The sequence below is a fragment of the Cheilinus undulatus genome, linkage group 11 (assembly GCF_018320785.1).
Source record: "Cheilinus undulatus linkage group 11, ASM1832078v1, whole genome shotgun sequence".
In the NCBI taxonomy this organism is placed as follows: domain Eukaryota; kingdom Metazoa; phylum Chordata; class Actinopteri; order Labriformes; family Labridae; genus Cheilinus; species Cheilinus undulatus.
The window spans coordinates 35,549,654-35,572,757 of record NC_054875.1 but is presented as its reverse complement, the minus strand read 5'-3'; the positions used below and the strand labels follow the sequence as shown (position 1 = coordinate 35,572,757).

The following is a 23,104-nucleotide window of genomic DNA, read 5'->3' as shown; positions in this document are numbered from 1 at the left end:
AAAATGAAATGAAGAAACCTTTGTATGCATGCCTCTGTAAGCCGTGATTTGGGGACGGTAGATTGTGACAGTCTGAGCTGGCCTGCAGCAAACACGGGCAGCCCTTTGGCACTCAAGCTGCAACAGCTGCTCAGCCCACCCCACCACCACCACCTCATCCACCACACCACCCAGCTCTACTACTACCACCACCAGCGGCCAGGATGACGTAACCGCTGCTTGGCTCTGCTGCCAGCCTGCGCGTCACGTGACGGAGGTCGCCAGTCAAAGCGTATTAGCATCTCCCAGCTGCAGGTTGTGAGAACTGTACCATCCTGTGTTCTCTCTCGTCACTGTGTGGCCTGTTCCCTCCTCCCTTGTTGAATCTCTTCTACAGCATGAAAACACAATGCAGCATAATCTCCAGATGTTTCTGGTTAGGGCGGGCTTTATCAATCACCGGTGGAGATCTTAATCTCTCCATGTCGGGCATGTGCCGAAGTCTAAATCAGGATGAGGTTTCATGCTGTCTGCAGCAGAGTAAAGACAGGATTTTCATAATATAACATGTTCTGTCCAGGAAGTTTGGCTCTCCTATATGAATTCTAATCTCTGTCTGAGCCTCGCTGCAAGTCATTGGTGCCATTTTGTTCAGAGCCTTGGAGCTCTGTCTTGTTGCTACATGATTGTTTGACTGCTCACGTGGGCCGTGGCAGCAGAGTGCAGATAAGGCTGATCCTGTTCTTTAGTTGAGTGAGATTTAATGCTGGAACTCACTGAGGCCTTATTACGTAACAAAATAAAAGGTTTGCACTCAAAATGGCAACTTAATTTAATAATGTTTTGTCCATGCTGCTGGATGGATCTGTGAGATTAGTCATAAGAATAATGTAACTGATCTTGATTTGCCCCGGTGTAATATTTATTTTTGGAGGTTTCTTTTGATTTAAGGTCAGCTCATCTTCCATTTCTATGTGCATCAACTTCATAGTGGTCATCTTATGCCCATTCAGTGATGAATATTTTCAATCTGTGAAACTGCTCAGGTAATTCCTTGATTATCTTACTTTAGTCCCTGTGAAAACCCTATGATCAGCCTCGTTCTGACACAGGCTATTTCAGGTACCGTCTCTATGAGACCCCCCTCCCTTAATTCCCTCTTTCTTCTTGGTCCCCTTTTTAATGAATAAATCAGCTCAAATGTCTCTGAAATATTCCAACTGAAGATGCTACAAAGGAACTGTTTTGATCTTTGTGCTCATATCTTAACAGGGCAGTTGCACAGAAGTTTCACTTGCATTCAAGGCTCCTCTGTTGGATTTGTACTGGCTTGCTGCCAGGTGTTTATATTGTTGTGCAGTATGCAGTCTCGCAATGCCAGTTAGGAAGCATCCTTGTTGAAGTGACTATAGCTGTGTCTGCATCAACTTTTAATACTCCAACAAAACACTAGTTGGCAGTGCAATTTCTTTGCTTGTTATTTTGCCAGTTTAAGATCCCGTTTATGTCCTCTCCTCTATGTAAGAAGGAAACCATGGCAGCTGAAACAAAGGTTATTATATTGAAGCTAAGGCTGCATGATATGATCGGCATGATAGTTGTATCAGCTAGGGAGTGGGCGGTTAGCATGCTAAACAACTAAATTTGGGCATCGAATTAGATGGGCCAAGATTTACGTGTCTGTTAGACTAATTATCTATAATAATTCATCAACACCGGCCTGAAATCACCATTAAATACTTGACGAATAAGTAAGAAAAAGCTCCAGGGTATTTTCTTTAAACATTAAAATGTCTTTATTATTATGGCATGGTCACAAATTGACCTTAAAAACACACTTTGACGCATTTCGGCATCAAGCCATCATCAGGATGTCAACCAAACAGAGGCTAGGCGGATGTAGCCTTTTTTAAAGTTGTGCTGGCTAATAGGAACATGCCACCTGGGCATGCAGGTAATGGCCTGCAGAGGGTGTCAGCATCGAAAACCTTCAGAAGATGGGGTCAAAACAGGTCAAAAAGACATAAAAACTATAAACACACACTGTGAACAGCAACATCAATTTTACTCTGAAACATCAAGTTCGATTGACTCAGTTTTTTGTAACCTGTTCTAAATACTTATTATAAACAAGTACTTGTACTTCTTGGCCATTACAGCTAAAGGGCTCAATTAACTTAAGTTACTTATTTTAAACAAATTAAGTTGTGATTACTAAAGTGAGGTTTACTCCTGGTTAAATAAAGGTTAAATAAATAAATAAAACCACAAGTGAAGTTGCTCTCTCAATTACAGAGCTCCTGCCTATGGGGGGGCAATGTTAATGTTGTTAATGTCTATAAATGTTGGATTGCATACTAACTTCAATGAAATATCAACTACTGATTCAGCAGGTCACTAACAGCCATTGTTGCAAATGGTTGCACAGTTAGTCCACTTTAGGTGGAATGATGACTTCAAAAACTTTTTCATTGAGTACAACTTGACATTTTAAGGTAAGCAGTTACCTATGATAGTTTGAGTTCTATGAATTTATTGGTGTTTACAGTGCACTAAAAATATTTAGTATTGCACACTCAAAGTAGATGATTTAGCTTAAGTCCTGCAAACTCAAATTAATATTTGAATCTCAGTATTGAGCACTTACAATAATTTATTTTAAACTATTAGTGAAAATCTAAAAGGTTCATTTAGAGCAAGTACTGCACACTAAAAATAGACTGAAAAAAGCCAAGTGTAATTTACTTGTTATTTTTGAGGCAACCACTTTCATTATTTTTTTCAAGTAAGCTCAACTGATCTTATTTTACAGTCTTTGTACACATGATGAAAGGTATTAAAGGAAGAGAACATCCATATCACTGGTTAGAGGAGAGTGACTTGGAGTTTTTTCTTGCTTATTCATCCACTCCATGAGTCCTGTTTCCAAAGAGAACTTCAAACCAACTTGTTTAAATCTGCGAAGCACTCGTTTCTATAGCTGTTTCCTGGTCAGATGTTCTTTTCAAAGTGTAATGAAGCCTCCCACCACTAGTAGCCACTGCAGCCTCAGTTAATGGCTGCTACCTTCCTGCCAGAGCTTTCCACACAGCATTTCGCTGGACATAAACACAAGAAGCTTAGTGTGACGTAGGAACAGTGCAGTGTAGCAGTGTTTCTGAAGTAGTCGAAGGTTGTACTTATGCATAGATACTTAGCCAGAGTGATGAGGAACCACATGAAGCACGCTATTAATCTGGAAAGAGGAATGAAGGCTGGCAGAGCTAACTGCTAACTTTAGCCACACTCTTAATGGCTTGCCAGCCTCATGTGACAAACCTTCTTGACACAAAGACTCTGTGATGAATTTGACTGTTTTCTGAGCATCGCGCCGTCCTCACAGACAGTGATCATGCAAGAAGCAACCTAGTGGGGGCGCAGGTGGCCTGGTGGTTTAAGGTCCGCCCCATGTACATAGTTGACCCAAGTTCGAATGTGGCCTGGAGGATCATCATCCTGGGGGACAATCTTATTCAGTCTGCAAGAGAACTACGGCTTGAAATGGCGCAGCATTTGTGCTCAATTTGAAGTGTTTTCTGAGTGTTTTCTAGACTAGTCTGAATTGAAATTTCTCTTAAACCAACAAGAAAATGAGTCCCAAGGAACATCCATATTCCAAACCTCTAACACGCAGCAACATTGGCCTGCAGGAGAGTTACAGAGTGGCTGTTTCTGTGTTTCTGGACAGGCCCTACAGTGTCAGGCGGCCCCTGTGTGGATATCATGAGTATCATATCTCACTTCAAAGGAGGAACGGCCCGGCTCGATATCTCATAGCTGCTTGTTTCTATCAGTGAGTCAAGTGGCTGGTCAGCCATGTTTAATGTGATCAGATTCTGTCTGACACTCAGCAATCGAGCCCCGACCATCACACTGACATTAGAAACTCTTCAACTCAGAGTATCAGCCCTCTATGTGTCTTTTGTTTCACTCTTATCATGAGGAACAGCTTCATGTTTTACTCATATTCACAGAATCTCTGTGGTCCTGTTGTTTGTGTTGCTCTGTGTAAATCATCGCATGCTAGATTACCTTGGATTAGCACTGAGGCAGCAGACCTGCGTATCTGAGGAGGTGAATCATTCTGATGTCATCGGAGCGTGGAGTCATCTGAACACTCAGAGTAAATCTCTCTAAAAAGCTGTGGTAAAAGCTTGATGGTGCGTTAAAGGCGGAGGAAAGCACGCTCTCTTTATACAGGGCTCGGTCATTTCTCTGCAGCTGTATACATGTGAGTTAGTCTGCAGAGAAGACAATCCCAAATCCAACTGTAGAAACCACCCAGGGTGGCAGAGAAAACCGAGGTCCCTTTGGTTTACTTCTTAGGGAAAGCCGCTTTGAAAAGACTTTTTTTCATCTGTTTTTGTTCAACCAAAACAAAAGTGCGCTTTTTTTTTCCCTCAGCCTGCTTCAGTGCTCTCCCTTTTTAAAGGCAGGTGTCGGTTTTTTGTTTCTCCAAGCTCCGCCCTCTTTCTCTGCTCAAGCTGTGACCTGCTTTGCTAATTTAGCCCAATAGTCTCAACCTCTTTCTCTTCCCTTCTCCTATTTCTCTTTTTTCCTCTCTTTGCTCCTCTCTCAGTCTTTCTTCCATCTTTTCACATTCAGTTTCTCCTCCTCTCTATTTCCTTTTTATCTGTTTCTCTCCCTTTCATTAATGTGTCCTTTATTCTCTTTCTCCTCTTGCCCTTATTCTTTCTTTTTCTCACTCCCCTCTTTTCTCTCATTATTCATCTGTTTTGCTCTCTGCTCTTTTCTTGCTCTGCTACAATGTGTGATGATATGACCCATCTCCTCCAGTCGACCTTGCTAAGAAGGTATGCTATATGGACAGAAGTATTTGACCACACCTGTTAATTATTGAATTCAGGTGTTTCAATCAGACCTGTTGCCACAAGTGCATAAAATCAAGCACCTAGACATGCAGTCTACATTTGCAAACATTTGTGATACAAAAATGTGTCATTCTGAAGAGCTCAGTGACTTCAAGTGTGATTCTGTGATGGATGCCAGCTTTGCAATAAGACAGTTCATGAAATTTCATCCCTGCTGGATATTCCACAGGAAACTGTAAGTGATACTATTTAGGAAGCAATAAGAAACAACAGCAATTTAACAGAGACTGAATGGCATGTCAAATCACAGAGAAGGGTCAACGACTGCTAAAGAGCATGGTCCGTAGAAGTCGTCAGTGTTTTGTTGATTCTATAGCTGAAGAGTTCTGAACCACTGGCATTAATGAAAACACAAAAACTGCAGTGGAAGCTTCATGGAATGGGTTTCCATGGCCGAGCAGTCCAATGCCAAGGGTTGGATTAAAAGGGGCAAAAAATATAAAAGAATTGGTAAAGACTGGCAGAAATGTTGCAAAAATGGCTTGATAAAGTAGTGAAATGGGTTAGAAACTGGGGGAAAAGTAGCAAAAATGGGCTTATCTCATTAATTATAAAAACACTCCACTATTAAGAGTGATGAATCACACTACTCTGTTTGGCAGTCAGATAGGTGAGTCTGGGTTTGGCGTATGCTGGGAGGACATTACCTACTTGACTGCATTGTGCCAACTTTGAAGTTTGATGGAGGAGGGATAAAGGTATGGGGCTGTTTTTCAGGTTTGGGCAAGACCCCTCCAGTTAAGGCCAATCTTAATGCTTCACCATACCAAGACATCTTGGATGATGCTATGCTTCCAACTTTGTGGCAACAGTTTGGATAAGGCCCTTTTCTATTCCAACATGACTGTGCCCCAGTGCACAAAGCAAGGACTATAAAGACATGGCTAGAAGATTTGGGTGTGGAAGACCGTGACTGGCCTGCACAGAGCCCAGACCTCAACTCCATGTAGCACCTTTGTGATGAAGTGGAACAGAGGTTATGAGTCAGGCCTTCTCCTCTGACATCAGTGCCTGACTTAATAAATGCTCCACAGAATGAACGGGCGCAAATTCCCACCAAAACACTCCAAAATGTTGTGGAAAGCCTTCCAAGAAGAGGGGACGCTGTTAGAACTGCAAAAGGGGGCCCAACTCCTTGTCAAAGTCCATGTGTTTGAATACAAGGCCATTACAGTCCCTGTTGTTGAATGTACAGGCATGCTAATACTTGTTGATATTGTGTAGCAAACAGTTAAAAAACTTGCAGGTTGCAATCTTAAGAATTAATTTTTTCATTTGAAATTCATGCACAAACCAGTCAGTCAAAGTAATGGTGATTATGATTTTTGCTGTAACTGAGCACAACACTGTAACAAAGGTGGTAAAGGAGAGATGAATAAAAGGTGCAATCTCCACTCTACCTCTGCCCCCTCCCTCACTCTCTCTGACAATCAAAGAAATACCTGCTGGTCCCATCTGGCTCCAGCTCTTTGTCACCATTTCACTGAAGGGGAGACTGACACCAGTCTAAAACTGCCCTGTTGCCCCCTTTTCCTCCACATGACGTCTTGTGTTCAATGGCACAGCTGGCATGTTTCTCTGGGGGTCACCCAAAGCTGGCATCATGTGTGTTTGCGTCCATGTGGGGGCTTCTGATGCCAGCTGTCAGTCCTTTTGTAGGTGGATCTGTGAGTCTGGAATGACGGACTCTCAGGGCATGTGGTTCTACAATAGCTGAAAATATCTGCCACACCCTTCTGAGCACAATCTGTAAACCTTGCTGGAGAGATGGGGAGATAAACAGGTTTTATTTACAGATCGCTGTGAATCACATGTTTGCAATTCTGTCACACCTTGAGAGAATGAGAGCAGTTATTGTTCTGTTTATTTACACTCTGCCACTGCCCTTTTCTTTAACAAACACACTGGTTTTAGTGCTTTTTGCACCCTACAATTCCTCTGTTTGTATGTAAACCATCCAGCGCCACGGCTTTAATTATGGCCGTCCATGCTGTCATTGTGTGTCATTTGTTTGATTTGGTCAGGAGTGTATTCCCATGCCGTCAGCTCCTGGGTTTCATAGTTTTGCCCCCTGCTGGCTGGTCATGGTAGAGATAAAACTCCTGCTGCAGGCTCAAAGGTCTGTTCACATTGATCTTTCTGCTGCCTGAGTCATTAGATCCATTTAGCACCACTTACTGACTCAAACTTTTAATTGCTGTTTAGCTGCTGGTCTATTAGCTGCTTGATAAACATGTTGGTGCAGAAGTGAGATCAATTCCAGTTTTGCCCAGAATTAAATGCCTGGATTTTTATCTTTGAAGGCCAATATTCAATTATTGACCTACATTAGCAGAGTCCTTCTCCAAGGCTGCCCATAAGGGGGCATAAAGAGGCCAGTTAAACAGGAATTGTAACACTTAAAAAAGCAACAAAAATAATTAGATGTATTTATGCTGTAGGACAATATAGCCTTTTTCATAATGTAACCCCCTTTCTTACAACAGAATTACTTTTTTTGGTAATGTTGAAAATGTGGATGGGCACTGACTAAACCACTTGGAAAGTACTGTCAGACTTCCTAGCTAAACCGTGATGTGCACAAATGTCAAGATGCCAGAGAATAAAGTAGAAGGAACTGCGACAACTTTAAGAGGAAAGCAATTGAATAATTACAAAAATGGGTTAAAAAGGGCAGAAATGGGTTAGAAGTGGGGGAAAAAAGTGATGAAAAGCTGTTGAAGTGGCAAAAGGTGCAATGAGTGGCAAAAATAACGGGTTAAAAAGGGCAAAAGAATTTTTTTTAAATGGTAAAGACAGAAATGTTGCAAAAAAGCCTGGATAAACTGGTGAAAAGGGGTTATAAAGTGGCATTAAAGGACCAAAACGGGTTAGAAAAATTAGTTACATGTGGACAGATGTTGAAGAAATTGCCAGATCAAGTGGTAAACAGAGGTTAAAGTGTGGAAAACATGGGCAAAAGTGGAATAATGGGCCAAAATGGTTTAAAGATATGCAAAAAAGGCCAAAAGAGGCAAAAATAAGCAGGAAAGGTGGTGAAAATGGTGGTTAAAAGAGGCAAAAGATATTTTTTTTAATGGTAAAGACTGGCAGAAATGCAGCAAAAATGCTTTAGAAAGTGGTGAAAAGATGGTAAAGAGTGGCAAACAAGGGTGAAAAGTATCAAAAATGTGTTACAAGTGAGAAAAATGTTGCATAAATCGCCAGTTAAAATGGTGAACAGGGGTTAAAGTGAAAAAAATGGGCAAAAAAGTAGTCAAAAGAAGTTAAGAGAAGCTAAAAGGGGCATAGTTTATCAAAAATGGGTTAAAGGTGGCAAAAATGGGTATAAGTGTTCAAAAGGGGCAAAGGATAGCAGGAAGAGTAATGTAAAGGGGTTTAAGAGCGGCAAAAATTGGCAGATCTATCAAAAACAGGTGAAAAGTTTCAAAATGGTTAAAGGGGTGGCAAAAATGAATAGAAATTGGCTAGATGGATTAAATAGGCAAAATTGTTGCAAAAATGGCTGGATAAAATAGTGAAAAGGGGTTAAAAGTGCCCAAAAGGGACAACAAATTAGCAGGGAGGGTGGTGAAAAGTGGTTTAATTGTGGCAAAATAGACATACCAGAACGAGTGCGGAAGAATTTCATTGGTTGAGTAGACTGGAATGGATTTGCTCCGGTGTCCTCTTTATATGAAAGCTGATGGGATATGTGGAATTTGAGGGTCAGAAAAAAAGGTATTGAATGATAACCAGTTGAATTTCTATCTTAGTCAGTGCTTCCAGGGTCTTATTTAAAAAATGGTAGCGATACTCCAATGCATTTTTAACCCTCAGAGACCTACGTTGGCCTGTACGACAAGAAGAGACACAGCTAATTAAAGGTTAAATAACTTTTGAACCGTAAATTGTAGCCTCTTATGCTTATTGTTTATTGTTTATTGGGATCCCCATTAGCATTGGCACATGGCCACAGCTACTCTTCCTGAGGTCTGTATACATATAATACATGGCCCTCAGCATCCCAGAGTGGGCAGGCTGTCTCTCATTCTCCACATGGAAGCAGGGCTAGCAGCTTGAGAAGGAGGGGTTTACATGCAAAACCTTCCCCCCAAAACCTATGACTCATGTTTGAACCTCTGAGTGAAACAAAGTAGCTGAAATAAGTGCCTCCTGTCAGTGTTATAACAAAGCTGAGAACAACAAACCCAGAGGGAGTTTGACTTCTCTCTTATTTTTTAGATAGTGACTATACAATGATGCATTTAGATGGGGACATATTTGATGTCTGCTACATTTGCACTGTGGTTGTCGCATATTAATCCTTTAATGCCACATATTATTAAGTTGTCATATTTTCTTTGGTTATCCTGAAATCTCTCCTTCTATGCATCAGAAACCCTTAACACATGCCCCCCCCCTTTTTTTTCCAGCATCTAAAAGCTTGTGTGATTAATTCTTTATGTGCTTTTGTGTAATGGCATGAAATCTAGTGCTTCACAGATGTGACAGTCCGTCCTGACAAGGAAAAAAACCAAGCTCTCATTTTTGCTACTATGCACAGTTACGGTCTCAACTCTTATTGTAATTGACCATGTTTCTGCTGTTTCCCTACCAGTGTGGGTGCCTCTGCCTCTCTGGTAGCACCCTGCTGCCTCTGGCACCCCCTGCCATAACCAACACCTGTCCTCATTACTCTATATATATCTGCTGGTCCTCCACGCCTCACACAGCTCCTCTCCACTCTGTCAGATTCTCCCTCCAGGCTTCACTTTGGTGCTTTTTCATGACCTTTAATTTTCTAATGTGGCGGACTCTGTGCACTGACTGGTTAAACTTCAGGATGACTCAGCTGAGTCACCTGTTCTTCCTCATTGACAGACATGACTCAGCTAATGTCCTTTTCTCCTGGTCACCTTTATTGCATCTATTTTTATTTTTTTATTACTCTCCGTCGCTGTTTTCTCACCTGTTTATGCTCCTCCAACAGAACAATGACAACGAGACGCCGTTGCACTGTGCCGCCCAGTATGGCCACTCTCAAGTGGTGCGGCTGCTGCTGGAGGAGCTGACAGACCCCACGATGAGGAACAACAAGTTTGAGACCCCTCTGGACCTTGCTGCCCTGTACGGGCGCCTGGAGGTGGTCAAGCTGCTTCTTAGCGCCCATCCAAACCTGCTCAGCTGCAACACCAAGAAACACACGCCGCTGCACCTGGCCTCTCGGAACGGCCACCTGCCTGTGGTGGAGGTGCTGCTGGACGCCGGCATGGACATCAACTATGAGGTTTGTGTATATTGTTAACTGTATATTAATATGGACAGCGCTTTTCTGTCTCCTGCCATTATGTGAAATGAAGCCAAAATACCCTGTAATGGGCACTGACATTTGTGCTGGTGAGGTTATTTTGAGCCAAGGCCTGGCACTTTTGCTTGCCAAAGCACTCATTTAGCTTAATCGACTAACATCCCTTAGGTGGGCACAGACCACAACAGAACAGATTCTTCATAATGACTGTTGCCTCCTTACATGGTGCCTGCTTTACAAACTGCGCTTGAATAACACCCTGGAACAGATTGTTGAGTCAGTTTAGAGAAGATAGTCATATTTATGAATAATTCAGTGACTGTAATGGCAGTTTTCATTGAGAAATCAATCATGATATTGCACAGAAAAAATGACCACTTGGACATAAATTGGCATGATGGCAGACTCCAGGTTTAACAAACATCAACCCTGCTGGATATTTCACAGTCAGCTGCGAATGATATTATTAGAAAGTGGAATCATTTAGAAACAACAGCACGTCAGCCACAAAGCAGTATACCAGGAGTCATCAACTCCATTCACATAAGGGCCCGCTTTTTTCTTGGCAGATGCTGTGGGGGCCAGAAATGAACTAAACTTAAATCAGTATTTTGGTACAGTTAACACAGTCTTGTAAAAATATATTTTCTTTTATAAACGAATGGAGCTTTAAGCTTTCAAAAGTGAGGCAATTCTTATCCCCTCTCATGTACTAATCAACTATACTAAAGCCAGCCACAAGGGGGTGATTGAGATATTTTAGCTATATATTTCTGGAGCCCTCTTGATGCCTATCACTGAGTTTGATGCTGATAAGCTGTACCCGATTGATCAAATACACATGTAGGAAACAGATTTTGTGTAGACTCTCAGAAAGGAAAATTGCACGCTCCAAGAGCCTTACAGATGCCGCTTTAATCAAGACAGAGATGCTAAGTATTTTTTAACTATGTTAAATTAATATACAGTACCTATGTGCTTCTTGTTTGAAAAGTTGAAGGTTTAATTTAAACTTTAAGGAAAAAAAAAGTTAAAGAATATTCTGCCATAATTTTTCCTTCTCAAATTTTCTGAATTTAATTATCCTCTGGGGGCCGGATAGGAAGCCATGGGGGGCCTGATGTGGCCCCCGGGCCTCAAATTGATGAACACTACAGTAGACCATTTAAATTTAGAGAGCAGAGTCAACGACTGTTAAGGCGCATGGCGGGTAAAATCCACCAACGCTCTGCTGATTCAGTAGTTAAAGTAGTTAAACACTGAAACTGTGCAGTGGGAGCTTCAAGGAATGGGTTTCCAGGGCCGAGCAGCTGCATGCAAGCCTCAGGAGGGCAGTCTTGTGTCTTCATGTCAGCATACCAAGACATTTTGGACAATGCAATGCTTCCAACTTTGTGGCAACAGTTTTGGGAAGGCCCCTTCCCATTCCAACATGACTGTGGCCCAGTACACAAAGCAAGGACTATAAAGACGTGGTTTGATGAGTTTGGTGTGGAAGACCTTGACTGGCCCACACAGAGCCCTGACCTCAGCCTCATTGAGCACCTTTGGGATGAAGTGGAACGGAGGTTGTGAGCCAGGCCTTCTCATCCAACGTCAATGCCTGAAATCACAAATACTCCGCAGAATGAAAGGGCACAAACTCCCACAGAGACACTCCAAAATGTTGTGGAAAGCCTTTAAAGAGTAGAGGCTGTTTTAACTCCATATTCCTGCTGGTGTAATGGTCAGGTAGCTGAATACTTTTGTCCATACAGTGTACATATTTATATGTTGTACACTGATAAACCTACCTCATGCAGGAAGGATGTGACAGTTTTGCTGTTTCCTTATCACCTAGCATTGTCAGAGTAATGACTATGACGCGACATGACTCATCACATTTTCTCGTCTTTGTTTTCATCATCATGACATCTGTGTGGATTATTTTTTTGCCCCACATTTACCTGAAAGTCCTCTTGGAAAATTAGCTATACTTTGCTAGCTGTGCGACATGGCCCTGTCATTGGCACAGGCCCCATTTTCTAATCACTAGCCAGGTTTAATGACCTTTATAGAACAAATTTTACAGTTTGTTCTGTAGAGAATGACAGTCAGACAATTTTATATGAGTTACAGTACTTCGGTGAAAAGAACTGCGTTGTATTTAATCAAGTATCTGGATTATAAATAGATGTATGACGTTCCTGACAAGACAGATGGATTGAAAACTGACAACACAATATACAAAGTATTAAAATGAACTGGATGGCCATGTTTGCTGGTGACTGAAGGCAGAATGTTTCTGTTTTTTGTGGTTAAAATTGATTATTAGGATTTAAAGTCCTTCATTTAAAGTATTTATTTTGTAAATTGAAAAAAATCACAATTTCAACCCTTACACCTGCACATAGATAACGGGAAGTATCTGTGGTGTTACCATACAGAGAGACTTCAGTTTAAAAGTGTTTCTTCACATGCTGTCATGGCTCAAATCATGTTGAGAAATTTAATCTGTTCTTGCAGCACTTCCTCTCGCCACTTCCTGCAAGAGCAATGAGATTAAATATAAAACTCTTAAGCTCTCACTTTGCAGAAGAAGTGATGTGCTATCAAAGCTGGCCATGCTCCCCCTGGTGGTCCCTATGGCTCTCTACCAAACTGTGCCATCCATTTCTCCCCCTTTTCTGTGTCCTCCTTTCCTTAGAATCAAAAATAGAGAGCGTATCCAGTGTCCTTCAGGCCTTGCATCCTGCAGGTTTCATTTAGCATGGCCCTGTGAGCTGGAAAATGATCTCCTCAGCCACATAATTGTCAGTAGAGAGGTGAACTGGGTGGCGGGTGCAAATCTGGTAGTCACTATGCACTGTTTACGTAACTGGTGCAGGTTTTACAAAGTCTGACTCATGTGGGAATAGTGGGAGGAAATAAACATGAGCTTTAATTTTCATAATATTCATATTCATGTCAGCTCCCTCTCTGCCTCTGGTTGTTTATGCCTTTGCTTTGATTTTCCACACAGACAGAAAAAGGCAGTGCTCTCCATGAAGCAGCGTTGTTTGGAAAGACAGATGTGGTGCAGAAACTTCTCAGTGCAGGTCAGTGCTAGTATGTGCAAGTAATGAATGGATTGTATTATGCAAAACACTTATGACTGTTTTCTCCTAATCCTGTTGTCTTTAACAGGCATCGACGTGAATATCGTGGATAAGAAGGGCTTGACAGCGCTGGACATTGTCAAAGACATGCCCTCTCAGAAGAGCAGAGAGATCGCTGCTCTGATCTTGGGTACAAAACAAAGACAGATGAGTTGTTTCAGGAAGTTCTTTCTTGATTTCACATTCAGCCGTAATACAGTCCACTGTTTGTCTGTTGCAGGTCACATGAGTGGAAAACCCCCTGATATTGACCTTCCTCCTCCGCCAATCCCTCCGCCTCAGGAGAGTCCCAGCCCCAGGAAAAAGGGTAAGGTTTACCACACTTTAGAAAAGCTGTAGCAACTGTTGAATTGACAGCCTAAAAAGAAAACACAGCAACAAAATGCAATGGTTTTTTTTATTTTCTCTAGGTTTGTATGTAAAGCCTAGTTCTGACCAAGGATTTTGAGACAGTTTATAACATTGCAGGGCACAGTTGCAGCAGTGTGAACTGAGCTGTCCAGGCACAGATCAGGCTGACTGATGGTGTTCCCTGCAATTCAGTTTGTGAAATCACTAGCAGATAGTTTTAGGACATTCCAAGCAGATCATTGTGAAATTGGAAATGAAATCTTGGTTTCATAGGATAGAAATGCCAACACTATTCAAAGCTAAATATATAGTCAGATAAAATCACTTGGTGAATTTTGGAAATTACTATAACTATATTTTCATAGAAGCGTCAAACTGATAAACATACCTCTCTCCTCTGTCATTTGCGCAGGACGTGCAGTGCAGTACTGACTTAAAAGATGAGAACAGTCAAGGCTGCAGCTACATTTGGCTGTGGAAAAAAACGTTCTTTTCAGCAGATATCCTAGTTTTAACAACAACAAGCTAACAAAAAACATTTTTGTGCTATGAAACTGCTCTGCCGGGCTATGAGGATGATGATGACAGGAGACATTCCTGCAGCATCTTCATCAAAGAGAATTAGTGGTAAATAACCCTAATGTAGGAATCATACAGCCTAATGTAACTCACCATGATGATGAAGATGCATAAAATGCAGAAATTCATGAGAAGAGCGGGAGAACGTGCTGCAGTCACTGTGACTACTTCGGTGTATGTTAAGTGAATGTTCTCTACTACCCTTTGTGTAGAGACAGATTAATTGTATAGTAACTTACATTTTAGATCTCTTTAAATTGAGTGACTGAGCGTCTTTGCTATGGTAACAGTGCAGTTTCAGTGGTGTGCAACTACTGCGAGTTCAAACTCATCTTGTCACAAATCTTTGGTCTGAGCTGGGGTTTTTTTTTATTCTTTATTTGGTGGAAGGCTGGGAACATTTTACAGACGAATAGCCAAGTACAGTATTCAGAAATTATTCAGACCCATTTTTTTTTCAATTTTTTTATATTGCAGTCTGATGCTACAGTCATTTTCCCCCATTAATCTAAACTGAGTGCCCCATAATGACAAATTAAAAATATAATTTTAGAAATATTTCTAATTTATTAGAAATAGAAAAAATTAAATATCACTCTGTGCTTCACTGTATATCAGAGTAGACCCTTTGCAACAACACTAGAAGTTTAGCTCAGCTATCTCTTTTCTCTTAATCTCTGAGTCTGACATGTTTCTACACCTTGATTGGAGTCCACCTGTGGTAAAGTACACACACCTCTCTATAGAAGGCCTCACAGCTGACAATGCATATCAGAGCAAAAACCAAGCCATGAGGTCAAAGGAATTGTGCAGCAGAGCTCTGAGACAGGATTGTTGCAAGGTACAGATCTGGGGAAGGCTGCAAAACAAATCTGCTGCACTGAAGGTTTCCAAGAGAACAGTGGCACAACCAGGAGTTTTCCAAGAGCTGGTCACCTGGCCAGACTGAGCAAAGAGATGGCCAGGAACTCGATGGTCACTCTGACTGAGCTCCAGAGACCTGATGTAGAGATGGGACAAAGTTCCAGGACAACCATCACTGCAGCCCCCCACTGGTCTGGGCGTTATGGCAGAGTGGCTAGACAGATGCGTCTCCTCAGTGCAGAACACATGAAAGCACACTTGGCTTTCATGTGGAGTTTTTTGCAAACTCCAAGTAGGCTTCCATGTGTTTTGCACTGAAGAAAAGTATGAAAAAGTGAAGAGGTCTGAATACTTTGTGAATGCACTGTATTTAAAGTGCTCTTTTTCCAATATATCCCTGTTTTTTCTCTCTTTTGGTTGCATTTTTTTTTTTTTGCTTAGTAACTGTACTGCCTTTACAAAGGTATTTGTTGTGATGTTGATTCAAAATCAGGGAGTCGGTTCAGTATGTTTTGTTTTTTCTTTTCACTAGGAAAGATTAAAGAGCAGAAATAAATGAAGAGTTCAAAACAGCTCAGCATATAGTATAGTGCACAGTATACATAAATTAATGTAGTTCTCATACACATTTATAAAGGCGACACCTTCATAGTTTAGTCAGTTAGTTAATCCCCAGAAAAGTGGCTGTGACTAATTAATTTGGCTCTTATTTATTTCATTTGTGTATTTAGAGTTGTCATTATACTTGGAATGTTAAACTTTGGTATGATAGTCGTAAAAATGAGACGGCATCTATAGCTCTTTTGATACCACTGCTACAAAACTGAAAGTCCTTGGCACTTGGTCATTTTGTTTATTTTATTAGCAAAAATAAGACAATAAAATTAAATATGCATGGATGTATCAATAATTTTGACAACCCTACTTATAATTCTAGGTGATCTGGAGAAGGTGAGCGAGTTGATCTCTGGGCTGGCCCCGGGGCCTGAGGAGGAGAGCCCGTACGAGGCTCTGTTTGAAGCCACTTCCTGTCACTCTCTGGACAGCCTCACCAGTGGCAAATCCTCTGACAGGGACTCAGGACGGCCGGACAGTGAAGCTGGGAAGGTATGGAGACGGTTTAACAGGGACCTAGACTCACACAGAAACACAGACATATGCAGGAAAGTTTGTTAAAGGGGTTTGATCTGGAGCTGAAGTGAAGAACTCCCACTAGAGGGTGATAGTGGTCCTCTATCCACATAAGTGGGTCTGAGACCCCTTCAAAATAAAACTTGATGAGTCTCAGAGAGAGGGGAGAAGAAGTATGTTTCCTTACTTAGTTCTTGCAACAAACTAACAATAAATCTATTAATAATTGTTTATTATTTACATCTTATCTCAATCAATTACAGAAAGAGCGTCTGGTCCACCCATCATATCCTGGTCCTGGTCATGAAGAAGAGGTAAGACAAAGGTTTAGTGAGAGTGGCATCAGGTTTGCCTTTGATTTTGAGTGTTTTAACTGTTTCAAATGCGTAATAACACCTTTTTGTGAGGTAGAAAGCAAAAGAGACCATGAGTGAGAAGCTTGATTATTTCTGTAGTTATTTAATAACGATAACAGCTGACAGCAGGATAGTATTAGGACGATTAACACTGCCAAAAGAACCTTTTCTTCATTTTTTCACAGCAAAGATGTACTATAACTGTGTTTAAAGACAGCTTAAGTTGGTTTGATTATTTGTTTAATGAAACCCTTATCAGTTGCTACCAGGACAGCAACTATTCTGTTGTTATTTTCTCAATACTGCACTTAAACATGTACAGTAACAGATGAGATCAATGGTAAGACTTAAAGCTTTGCTCGCAGAGAGTGCTAACATTTAATGCTGTCAAACTTGCACAAAACTCCTGAAGATTTTGGGGTGGTATTTGTTTGCACCAAAACTCAAATCAAACCTTTGAATGTGCAATTATACTTGGCCCTAAAACTTGATTCCAATTCAGATTCTGAATTCTGCCGTTTTTGTTCGATATATCTTCATATAAGACATTTACCTAAATTTGTCAGCTAGATGTGGCTTTACTTCATCGTGTTGAGTTATTTCTGACTAGCAATTAAAAAAAGGATCTTGCCCAGATTTGACTTTCTGCAGTGCACTAGGAAAACTTGTGCTTTTTTAGCTCCAGCACTGGTCATGACTGTCCTCTTCACGGCCGCTGCACAAATCAAACCGCTCCTTAATAAATATTCATGCAGACATTGTGGGATAGAGGCAGCAGAGGTGTAAAAGGAGGAGGTGAAGTGGAAAAAGAGTGGAGACAAAATAAGAAAAACCTGTCCAGCCTCCTCAACTGTAGCAGACCTTAAAGAATGCATCGTGGAAGTCAGACTGAGGAAGTTTTATCTTCACTAAAGCATGTTCTACTTTTCTGTTTTACATGCTTAGGGGGCTATTTTGATGTATCATATTTCGTCAGACTTCTGTGCATTAAATTTCCTGTTTTTCTCCTTTGTTTCTGTTTCTGTTTCTGCAGGCCCTCTTTACAAACAGCAGCATAGATGAGAGAGGCGAGCGGTTGGAGGAGGAAGAGGAGGATCACACGTATGAGTTGTTGCTGACGGCACAGACCAAAGTCCCACCGCCAAGCCAGGAGTCACATTCCAGTAAAGATAATTCTCATCACTATAATCCAGAAAGAGAAATGTCAAAGAAGAAAGTGTGCAGTTCTTAGGATGTTTATATTTCTGGGTAAATTAACGCCCTCTCTTTACAGTGAACTGTCATTCCTGGCCGGATTAGAGCCACGTTTGGGGTCATTTTTCCTCTCTATTAATGCTTTCCAAGAAGAACATAATACATTCCTATCCTAACAAGCCTGACAGCCCACACACACACATGACCAACCCTTCCCTATGGCTGAATGTGACGTATGAGCAGACCCTCCTTTGGTTGTGGCCGATGAATGGCACTGCATGTAATAGGATTAAATGGGATTAAATTAGAAGGCCATTTGGATCCCTAGCTGTTGATGTAGATGTTTTAAAAAGCAGCCCCTCAGGCCTGCAGGCTTAGTCAGCCTCAGCAGCAACTATTAGAAAACGTCACCCAGCTAAAGAGCTGGATTTTGATTGCTGATGTCATCGTGCCTCCTCTGTGAGGAGAAATGATGGGGCTAGAAAAAAGGGAATCTTTGCTTTAGGTATGGAGTCTTCTTGGCTTGTCGATGAGTCAGTTTCCATTTGTTAAAAAAGTGCTTTATCATGTCTGCTCTGTTTAAAAAGTGAGAAGATTAATGTGAAGTCTCTCTGACGTGAGCCTGATAGATTGCCATGCATAATACATGATTTCATAATTCATCACCTTCCCTTTAAATAACGGCCCATCTTACAGTCAGGACAGGCAAAACATTGTGCCTAAAGGCCTTCCAAATGTTGAACACATCTATTGATGTGCCATCTTTCTTGTCTGATATAAATGAACGTTGGTTGCTGTTTCCAAAGCGTGTAAAAAGTTGTAATGCTGTTGAGAGGCAGGTTCTTATTGATTGGGTGAAATGGGAGAAGCAAGCAGGCCTTTGCAGAGAACAGAGGTACAGTTAGTATATGTGGTTAATTTAGGGAGGAAGGGAGGTAATTTTACTCTTAATAATTTGAAGATTAGAGTAAAATAAAGATAACCATTTGTTGTAAACGTATATGTTTGCAAGAGTACCTGGATGCAGCAGAGGACCTCTACTTCACACTGGAAATCAGATTATCATCGCCATATCTCATCTTCTAATACCGGAAGTCACTTGAACTGAACGTCTTCGTTTTTTTCTTCATTTGTCGCCGCCACATTAATATAGGCAGGTCTGCCTCATAAGAAAATACAAGTAGACGAAAAATACGCAAGTTTTCGGATTAACAAGCATAGCGATAACATAACATTAATTTCAATTAATCCATTTATGATCCAAATTCACGTATCACTGAGCACAAACATTATTTGCAATGGGACATTGGCTGGCTGGCCGGCTGTCGATGTTGATGCCATGTTGCCAGAGGCAGGTTCGCTAGGTAATGCAATACAAGTAGACAAGGAATGTGCACGTTTTCAGAATTAAAAGCAAACATAAAAGTGGAATCCACTTTCTTGTATTTTCTCAGTTAAATGAGAAGATGTACTCCATGATTTTAAATAAAATAATTTAAAATATAATATAGTAATAATATAGATTCATACATGTATGGATATGTTTTATTTTGAATCTATATATAAATGATGACATATAATATAATGCATGTATATATATAATATATATAATGCATATATTTTTTATATATATATCTCCAAATATTAATATGGATCATGGAGTATAAATCATTCATTAAAATTCAATTTAATCAGATCTTTTGAGCTTTTTGTTCTGAAAATTTGCACATTCATTAAAATTCATTTATTCATTAAAATTAATGTTATGTAATTGCTGTGCTTTTTACTCCAAAAACTTGCATAATTTTCATCTACTTTTATTTCCTCGTGTGTGGACTTGCCTTTGTCGATGTGGCGGCGATGCACTAAGAAAACAAAAGAAGATATTCAGTTAAAATCACTTCTGGTATTAGAAGATGAGATATGGTGGCGCTAGTCTGACTTTCAGTATGAAGTGGAGGTCCTCTCAAAAATTGAGGCAGAACTGAGGCCTCAATTTTGGTTGGAAAGAAGGATTGACACAACCCAGACCATGCTCTGGATGTCCTTGCATATTAGCAGGGGCACGGAAAAACAATCCGTTAAAAATAAAGTCCATACATTTAAGGCACAGTAAGGGGTTGATGTGGGTAGTTAGCACCACCTAGGGTACTGTCTGGGCAGCAAGTAGGGTTGCCTGGGTTAGATGTCCCAAGGGCCTGAAAACTGCCAGGGGTGTCCAGGCCTATCACTAGGGGCAAAAGGCCCAGACAGAAGTTATGCCTTCAAGATTGTCGTTGATGGCAAAGCAGCATGTGTCGAGCTTGACTCAGTTCAGAACTCTTCTGCTTGTAAAAAGGAAAACTTCTGGAAAAATCTGCCTCAGTATGAAAAAAAAGGAAAGCTACTTGGTAAAATAATATTAATTAGAAAGCTTGCACTGACTGGCTACAGGTTGTTTTTTTTTAAACTGAACGTTCAAATTAGTTCTGGTGTGCAACTGTCTTAATTGTGAATAAATGTTGAGCAATTGAACCTTGATCTTTCTCATCTTCTCAGATTATGTCCTAACTTCTTTATTTTTTGTTTTCTTAGATGAAAAAACCACTACACAGTCTTCCAACAGTGTCCTACCTCAGGTAAACATAACCCTCTACCTTCTTTCCCTCTCATATGGTTCCCATCTTTGGTCTTATGTAAAGAAATGGGTGAAACTTCAATATCTTTTTAATGCATGCCAGTTGTCTTCTGCAAGCACAACTTGTACAAAATGAAATAGCTAGAGTTTTGACAGTAGGAGAGCAGTATCCCTGCTGCAATTGGAATTGCGTATCTGGAGCATGACCGTGTGACTATAGCAGGTTATATAATAAAGATGAAGGTCTCTCCGCATTCAGAGATTGAGTCATATGCCAGCAGAAGGCACAAGTCACCATAAACTAGCCCCTGCAGCTGGGTCTTCATGTTAACCTGCCTGCTTTATTTATTGCTCCATCATATCTGATTTTATTGCATTTTTCAATTTATCATGCTGTTAGCAGCTTTTATTATCGCTGCCACCCACCGACGACCCCACCTGCTGCCCACAATATCTGCTCATGTATTTAATTTCGAACGCAGATTGAATTAGCTATTTTCCTCAGCTGTCTAATCATAACAAAAGAGCCACATAGCGCCCCAATCTCTGGCCTTGAGAGCTGAAACACAGCATGGCTGATGTGGGCAGACCTGTCACCACTGCTATCACACAGGAAATCAATAGGAGGGAATCTTTGTTTCAAATAAAACTAGCTCTAAAATAAGACTGATATATAAACAGGAGGAATTGGATAGGCTAGCTGCAGAAGCTAATACATTTTTGAGTAGAAGATGCAATAAAACTTTCTTCTTTTTTCTTTCATTTTAGCGTAAACCCACTGCCCCAAATGACCTCAGAGCCCCCAGCAAGACGAAAGACTCCCTCCACCTTCCAGGACGGTTGGGCCGACGATCTTCAGGAGGTGAGTTTTATCACGGTCTCTCCATTTTTAGAAACCTAAGATGGAACAACTGCTGCTTGCAATGCTACAAGGGTAAGGAGAGATGCAGTGGACACATTACACTTGAAAAACACAAGCCAAGCATGTCAATGAAAGAAGAGCGATGCGTTAGAGTTTGTAGGGAGAGATGGGACCGGCTTGGATTAGCGCTGCCAGGGAATGCATGACTGGCATACTCAGGCAGCAGAGCGGATTTGGCTTGTCGAGGGCAGGCTGATTGACGCTCCCTGGCAAGTGGGAAGAGATTCATTTCTCCGCCGATATGAAGCAGAATTCTTGATCAGATTGTGACATTCGTATCTCAGACTCGCATCCTGCCTAAAGCTGGATTTGCTACATCATCCAGGCAGGAGCAGAGCGGAGGTAAGGAGCATTGCTTCTGGGATTTTTCTGACACATACAGATATCTTCATTTAAGAGTTATCTCTACTGCATGGTTACATACTGAACTATACAAGCAAAGATGATGAACCAGCTGGTATGATGGTGTTTACAGGAGGAGAGGCTCTTTTACTTTTAGGCTGCTTGCTTGATTTTGTTTTTGTTCTTAAGCAAGAGTTTGGGGAAAATTAGTCCCACCAAGACAGTCTGGCTGAGGACCGTCAGAACAGAAATACAAGCTAAAACTTTCTAAATTAAATCTAATTAAACCTCCCTTTAGGGTTAGGGTAAGGCCTTAAGGTAAGGGTAAGGATACCAAGAGTTAAAAGTTAAACACCTCACCTTCAAAACCTTATTTCCAAACGTTTAATAAAGCCAATTAAACAGTGTGCTTACAGGAAAACAGCTTATCTACTATGAAAAAACATTAAACCATTCAGAGGTGGACTTGCTGGTGTGTTATGAATCATTGTCCTACTTCATAACCCAATTGCGCTTGAGCTTGAGGTTCTGAATTGATAGCCACACATTCTCCTTCAGGGTTTTCTGATAGAGAGCAGAATTCATGGTTCCATCAGTTACAGCAAAGCAGTCCTAGACCATCACACTACCCCCACCACACCTGTGTTAGTTTTACACTCGATGTAACGGATTGCACACCCTCTGAAAGTTCAACTTTTGACTTGTCAGTCCACAGAATATTCTCCTAAAAGTCTTGGGGATCATCAAGATGTTGTTTGGCAAACCTGGATGAGCTTTTGTGCTTTTTTGGTGGTTTTGGCCTTGGTGCTCTCCCATGAATGGCATTTTCCCAGTCATTTCTTATTGTTGAATCATGAACACTGATCTTAACAGAGTCAAGTGAGGCTTGCAGGTCGTTAGATGTTGTTCTGGGTTCTTTTGTGACCTCCTGGATGAGTCGTCAGTGCGCTCTTGGAGTGATTTTGGTAGGCTGGCCATTGCTGGGGAGGTTCACCACTGTTCTGAGTTTTCTCCATTTGTGGATAATGGCTCTCATCAAGGTACACTGGAGTTCCAAAGCTTTGGAAATGGCTGTGTAACCCTTTCAAGACTGATAGATGTCAATGACTTTTTTTCTTGCCTGTTCTTGAATTTCTTTTGCTCATGATGTGTTGCTTTTTTAGATCTTGTAGCCCACTTCACTTTGTCTGACAGGTTCTATTTAAGTCATGTCTTCATTCAGCAGGTTGGGTAGTAATCAGGCCTTGTTGTGGCTGGTGAAATTGAACTTAGCCGTCAAAAAGTTAGGTTAATCACAGTCAATTCATGGTTTAACAAGGGATGTAATTAGTTTTTCATTTAGGGCCATGTTTGGAAGGCTTTTTCCCCCCTTATTCTGCATTTTGTATGTAATATGCAAAAATAAAAGAAA

General features: G+C 41.0%; 1 protein-coding gene across 8 annotated transcripts in view; it reads left to right on the top strand.

The window, feature by feature from the left end:
* LOC121517207 (ankyrin repeat and SAM domain-containing protein 1A-like) overlaps window positions 1-23,104 on the top strand; it is a 129,252-nt gene that overhangs the window by 41,318 nt on the left and 64,830 nt on the right. For all 8 annotated transcript variants that reach the window (XM_041798798.1, XM_041798794.1, XM_041798797.1 and 5 more), the window contains 9 exons: window positions 9,883-10,179; window positions 13,202-13,277; window positions 13,366-13,467; window positions 13,558-13,644; window positions 16,069-16,238; window positions 16,526-16,576; window positions 17,652-17,781; window positions 20,387-20,430; window positions 21,198-21,291. In XM_041798798.1, the coding sequence (XP_041654732.1) occupies window positions 9,883-10,179; window positions 13,202-13,277; window positions 13,366-13,467; window positions 13,558-13,644; window positions 16,069-16,238; window positions 16,526-16,576; window positions 17,652-17,781; window positions 20,387-20,430; window positions 21,198-21,291 (1,051 nt within the window). The remainder of the gene's footprint in view (window positions 1-9,882; window positions 10,180-13,201; window positions 13,278-13,365; window positions 13,468-13,557; window positions 13,645-16,068; window positions 16,239-16,525; window positions 16,577-17,651; window positions 17,782-20,386; window positions 20,431-21,197; window positions 21,292-23,104) is intronic.